The sequence below is a fragment of the Mastomys coucha genome, unplaced genomic scaffold, assembly GCF_008632895.1.
Source record: "Mastomys coucha isolate ucsf_1 unplaced genomic scaffold, UCSF_Mcou_1 pScaffold13, whole genome shotgun sequence".
In the NCBI taxonomy this organism is placed as follows: Eukaryota; Metazoa; Chordata; class Mammalia; order Rodentia; family Muridae; genus Mastomys; species Mastomys coucha.
This window is the reverse complement of record NW_022196895.1, coordinates 9,026,806-9,032,916: the sequence shown is the minus strand read 5'-3', so window position 1 is coordinate 9,032,916 and position 6,111 is coordinate 9,026,806. Positions and strand designations below refer to the sequence as shown.

General features: G+C 45.4%; 1 protein-coding gene across 12 annotated transcripts in view; it reads left to right on the top strand.

The window, feature by feature from the left end:
• The window catches only part of Ankrd29 (ankyrin repeat domain 29), a 54,271-nt gene that overhangs the window by 382 nt on the left and 47,778 nt on the right, over positions 1–6,111 (top strand). For 6 of the 12 annotated variants that reach the window (XR_004117162.1, XM_031364985.1, XM_031364982.1 and 3 more), the window contains exon 1: positions 4,240–4,391. The exons of 3 other annotated variants lie outside the window; for them this stretch is intronic. Coding sequence is in view for 8 of the 9 variants with exons in the window: in XM_031364985.1 (XP_031220845.1) it covers positions 4,305–4,391 (87 nt within the window). In the remaining variant the exon portion in view is untranslated. Of the gene's footprint in view, positions 1–4,239; positions 4,392–6,111 lie in introns of those variants that run through there. 3 more of the 12 variants (XM_031364989.1, XM_031364986.1, XM_031364988.1) reach the window with 3 other exon arrangements.

The following is a 6,111-nucleotide window of genomic DNA, read 5'->3' as shown; positions in this document are numbered from 1 at the left end:
GCCGCCTCCTCAGAGCACTTCATCTGCGAGGCGGAAGTGCTTTGGATCATCAGGCTTCTGCGGCCAAAGGACTCTTGTTTTCTTAAAAGAGTTCATTCATTAAAGTTGTTCCATTTAATCCCCACTCTCGAGGGGGGATTAGATTCGATTCATTGATTTGCCCCGGCTGGAAGGTTTTTAATAAAAACAATAGTCAAGTGGCTTGAACATTTAAAATGTGCAGTGGTGAACTAGCCTTCAGGAGGACCTTTGGGATGATGCTCTAATCTCTAATCAGCTCTCCTCCCCCTCCCTCCCTCCTCTTCTCTATATTTCTCTCTCTCTCTTAGACAATATAGACATAGAGAAGTTAAACGATCTTCTCTTTATTTGCAGCTATAAAGCTAATGGTGTTAAGACTGAAATCTGAGTGCATCAAACTCCAAAGCCCCTTTGTCCAGTCTCTTCTGATAACTCATTTGAGCAGAGGAATGACTGGATGAGATGTGCATGTCAGAAAGACACTGGCTCCCGCTGGAGAAGAGGCAGGGTTGGGGGACCATAACAGCAGAAGGACATCATGGTTAGCTCGTGGGTCTGGAGGTCCAGATGGATCTGGGAGGAGTTGGGGTTTATATCATATGGTCAATACATTGTGTGAAATTAATTAGAGAATTAATAAGGATATAATTTAATTTTTAAAAATGCAAAGAAATAGATTTGGGCCAGCATGTAGGCAATTAGAATGGAAGGAATTAGACAATAACTTAAGATTTGTTTCAAGTGTCAGAATTTAGTAACTGATATTACTCATGCTTAGGGAAGGCAAGAGAGACGGGGGTGAAATGTTTGGTTTGGGATAAAGCTTGAGCGCAAATGGGAGGAAGCCACACAAAGATGCTGAGGAGACAGATACCCAGAGTGGAATTAAGCCAGCCAAGATGAGATTTTGCTCTGAGCAGAATTCCGTACTAGCTGAACCCAGGGGCGTTACTCTGTGAAGATCAAGATTTAGAATGAGGGACTGGAGATGGAGCTTGATGGGTAAAGCACTGCTTCCTTTGGCTTGTTCAGGCTGTCATTTCAGTGTTCAGGGTAGGCGTGCAAAGGCAGGCAGAGTCCAGCGGCTCACTGGCTAGACCATCTCTCCTTGAGAGACCCTGTCTATATTAAAGTGGGAGAGCAGTAGACGACATGTGGCAGTGATCTTTGAGCTCTGAAACACGCACACACCAAGCACTGTGTGAACACACATTTGTGTCCTAGGGATTGAGCTTATCTTGTCAGCAAACATGCACCACACATACACACAATCTCAGATGATGATGGTGATGATGGTGATGATGATTTAAAATGAGCAGAAATGGAGAGACCTAGTGAGAAAACGGAGAATGAACAACCAGAGATGGATGAGAAATAACAGAAACGTGTGCCAAGGCTCTCTAATCTTTCGGTAAAAATTAAGAGGACTTTGGTGTTAAATACCACTGGGAATGCGAACTAAGAATGAAAAGGACCGCTGGGTTTCATAACAAAGCAGCTACTGGTGACTTGCCAAGGGGCAGTTTTACCAAGAACTAGGCTCAGGAGCCAGATCACAACAGCATGCAAAGAGAATAATAGGGAGAACCCACAAGTATAGGGAACTCTTGATTTGCTTTATGATGCTAGAAACTTGAGCATCCTTAAATGATAACAGGCAGATTGCTAAGGTGCACAGATGTCAGTAGTGCCTAAGGAGATGGTCAACATCATTAACCATCGGGGACACGCAAACCAAAACCACATTGCAGTACTACTTCACCCCCACTAGGATGACTAACTAGCAAGATGATGGCAAATGTGCTGGTGAAGATGTGCAGAATCGGAACTCCCACACATTGCTGGGAGGAATGTGGTATGATGTGTCATGCTTATTTCATTTTTCCATTTCTGTATGTGTGCCCATATCATGTATGCTTGTTTGTCCTGGAGGGGCAGTGGGGCATGGGTCTGGGTGTAAGTGCACATGTGTGCTGGTGTACTTGGAAGCCCAAGGTCAATGTCAAAAGTCATACTTGATTGCACTGTACCTTATTCAATAAGGCAAAGTCTCTCAGGCAAACACTGAGCTCCCGGAGATAGCTAGTCTTAGTAGCCAGCTTGCTCTGGACACTCCCCTTTCCAATGTCAGAATTGTGGGTGGGCAGTCGTTCCTCACATTTGCAGAGCAAGCACTGTGTCCTCTGAGCCATCTTCTCCTGCCCACATGTGACTTCTAAAAAGTCTGGTCTGTCTTCTAAAACTTCGAAACGTGGAACCAACACATGATCCAGTGATTTCACTCCTATAGATATATACTATCTGTTCACTGTGGGAGCAAAAATCTGTTCACACAAAAGTAGGTATACCCATTCATAGCAATAATGCTTTTTAGCCCAAAACCGGAACCATTGTGAATGTCCACCAGCTGATGGTACAGTTTGTGCTGTAAATGACAGACTGAGAGGCTAAAACAACAGACACTGTTTTGCTTAAGTTCTAGAAACAGGGAAGTCTGAGATCTAGATGCTGGGGTGCTGGCCGAGTTGTGTTAACGAGGCCCTTGTCCTTGCTTGCAGCTTGCCTCTCACTTTCTGATGCCTCAAAGGACAGAAAGAGAATGTTCTGGTGTCTCTCCTCTTGGTTTTTGTGCTGTGTAGGGTAGGGTATGTGCATGCTCATGTTGTTCATTTAGAGCTCAGAGGACAACCCGTGTTGGAGTTCTCTCCTTCCACCTTGTGGGTCCTGGGGTCAGGCTCAGGTCATCAGACTTCGCAGGCACTTTTATCTGCTGGCCATCTAGCTGGCCTTTTTCCTTGTCTTAAAAGGTCAATATAAATCCTCCCTTAAGTTGTTTCTATCAGGTATTTTGTTACAGTGACACCAAATGTAACTGCATAATACAGATGTTCAATCAAAAGAAGTGAACTGTTAATACATGCTGCAATGTAGGAAACTTGGACACAGGGTAAGTAAAGCCAGACATACTATATGCTTGCACTTAAATAAAATGTCTAGAATAGGTAAGCCCATAGAGATAGGATGTAGATTATTGGTTGTAAGGGCCAGGAGTGGGGAGGAATATATGTAAATGGGTGTGACATTTCTTTGTGGAGAGTAATCAAAGGTTCTGGAATGGATAGCAGTGATGGCTGTATGACCAAAACAACAACAACAAAATGCAGTTTTGAGAGGAGTATATAGCATGTGAATTGTATTTCAATCAGAATGGAAGTAAAGGGACATCTGCAACCCGGTGATCTCTGCAGGAGATGGAGATGAAGTAACCTGAAGGAGCTTTCCAACAGTTCTCAACCTAGGGGGCGCGAACCCCTTCGACATACCTGTCCCCGAAACCATTTACATTATGGTTCATAAGAGTAACAAAATTACAGTTACGAAGTCGCAACGAAGATAATGTGGTGGGGGGGGGGGTCAGCACAGCATGAGGAGCAGCACTAGGGAGGGTGGGAACCACTGCTGTCAGGGGTGACCTAGAAAACTGGGGCCTCTTGCATGGGGATCACAGAAAAGGGGGAAGTTGAACCTCCATCGGAAGGAAGCTACGCATTATGTGATGTTTTCTAGAATAAGTTCCGGGCTTGGAGCAGGTGAGAAGGAAGCTTCTGGACTGGGTTGGTGGCTCACTTGGTAAAGCATTTGTCGTGCAAGCATGAGGACCTGAGTTCTGTCCCCGGTTAGGCATGTGGCACACGCTTGTAATCTTAGCACCGAGCAGGCAGACCCAGGCCGAGCCCTGAGGCTCGCTGACCAGAGAGCCAGGATTGTCCTCTGACCTCCATCTGCACACACACACACACACACACCAGTTATTCTTAAAATGCCTTGGCTAACTCCTAAACTTTCCCCTGCTACAGGGAAAAGCAGGCCCAGTCGGGGAAGTGGCCAGTAGAAAACTCCCATGGCTGGTTGGCTTTATCTCCTGCCACTACTGTGTCCCCTTCTTTTTTCTAGTCCACCCAGTTCTCCTTGAGTCCTACCCACACAATGCCCTGCCCCATGCTCAGCCATTAGCTACTGGCATCTTTATTGATACATCAAAAACCAATTGGGGCCAAGGACCTTCAGGGTCAGTAAACACAGATTCCCAACCAAAGCGTCAGAACCCCATCTACACCATGTCCCTGGGCCTTCAAGCCCCACCCTGCATTGTTTGCTGCATCCATGAGGGAGTGCAAGGCATTACTTCACAGTCTGTGCCCTTTGTCTTGAGCTGGAATCACTGCCTGTGGCTGTGCACATATGAACCTTGTGGGCCCTTCCAAGCTCTCCACTATGAGGCCATGCTGCTGTCTGCATTCACAGCCAGGACCTTTACAGACTCTACCACTAAGCTCTACCCCATTCCTACCTGCGTTCACTCCCCTCAGGTACCAGCTTGCCTACAGAAACCTATCTTTCCTAATTGGTAATTGGTAATTTGTGCTGGCCAAGGAAATAGACACACATATATGCAGTGCGTGCAGGATAGTTTTATGTCAACCATACACAGGTTAGAGTCATTTGAGACGAAGGGACCTCGACTCTCAGAAAATGCCTCTACCAGTATAGCCTATTGTCAAGCCTGTGGGGTGTTTTCTTAATTGATGATTGATGTGGGAGGGCCCAGTCCACTATGAGTGTAACATACCTGGGCAAGTAGTCCTTGATGGTATAAGAAAGCAGGTGGAGCAAGCCAATAAGCAGTACTCCTCCATGACCTCTGCTTCAGTTCCTGCCCTGACTCCCTTCAACAATAGACTTGGTAACTAAAGTAGAAGACGAAATACAGTTTCCTCCCCAACTTTCCTTGGGTTGTGATGTTTTATCACAGCAGTAGAAAGATAACTAAGACACAGTGTACGACTCGGGGTTTTCATTTTTTTGGTTGGTGGAGGAGGTGGTGGTGGAGGTGGTAGTGAGGGGTGTGTGTGTGTATGTATGTGTGTGTGGTGTGTATATGTGTGGTGTGTGTGTATGTGTGTGTGTATGTGTGGTGTGTGTATGTGTGTGTGTGGTGTGTGTGTGGTATGTATGTGCATGTATGAGTGTGCATGTGAATGTATGTGTATATATATATGTGTGTGTGTATGTATGTGTGTGTATATGTGTGTGGTATATGTGTGTGGTGTGTATATGTGTCTGTATATATATGTTTGTATGTGTTTTGGTGTGTGAGTATATGTGTGTATATATGTGTGTGTGTGTATGGTGTGTGTATGTGTGTATGTGTGTATATGGTGTGTGCATGTGTGTGTATATGTGTGCGTGTGTATATGTGTGTATGTGTGTGTATGCATGTGTGTGCGTGTATGTTTGTATGTGTGTGTGGTGTGTGTGTATGTGTGTGTGCATGTGCGTGTGCATGTGCATGTGCGTGTGTGTGTGTGTGTGTGTGTCTGTGTGTGTGTGTGTGTGTGTGTGTGAGAGAGAGAGAGAGAGAGAGAGAGAGAGAGAGAGAGAGAAGGTCTGCTGTTTTCAGTGCACTGGCTTTGCCTTTATAACCTCTATTCCAACTGCCCAAGCACTGGTCCTCAGGGCTGAGGTTGCTAAGAGCCTTACTCTGTTGGGGATGGAGGAAGTTTATGGTTAGAGAAAACATCACTGCCAGCTAACTAGAGTCTCTGCAATGTTCTGAATAAGTCTTAGCCAAGAGGATGAAGTATCTCAGTCCTGAGTGTTATGATCGTAGCTGGAGCCAGCTCTGCCCAAGCTGGACGAGCGCGTGTGCCTCATCCGAGTCCCCAAACATCACCTCAGAATGAACTCCAGCTTGCCATTACCCTTCAGTTACATGGAGAAGCCACAGGAAATAAGTAAACAAGAATACATGTTTTAACCTGTCATATAGTCGTCCATTTAAAGTATCATCTTTTTTTACTTCCTTTATATTTTATAGAGATTTCTAATGTATGTATAGTTGTATGGCTGGAAAGTCCAGGAGGAAAAGGAGAAAGGAGAGATGAGGGAAAGGTGGGAAGGGGGAGAGAGACAGAGAGAGATGCAATGTCTCCTTTAGTGGCTGTAGGACTTGCTGGCCAACTCCACACATTTTATGGTTCTGTGCAAAATGTATGGGGAGGAGATTTGGGAGTTATCCGGTCTTTGTGA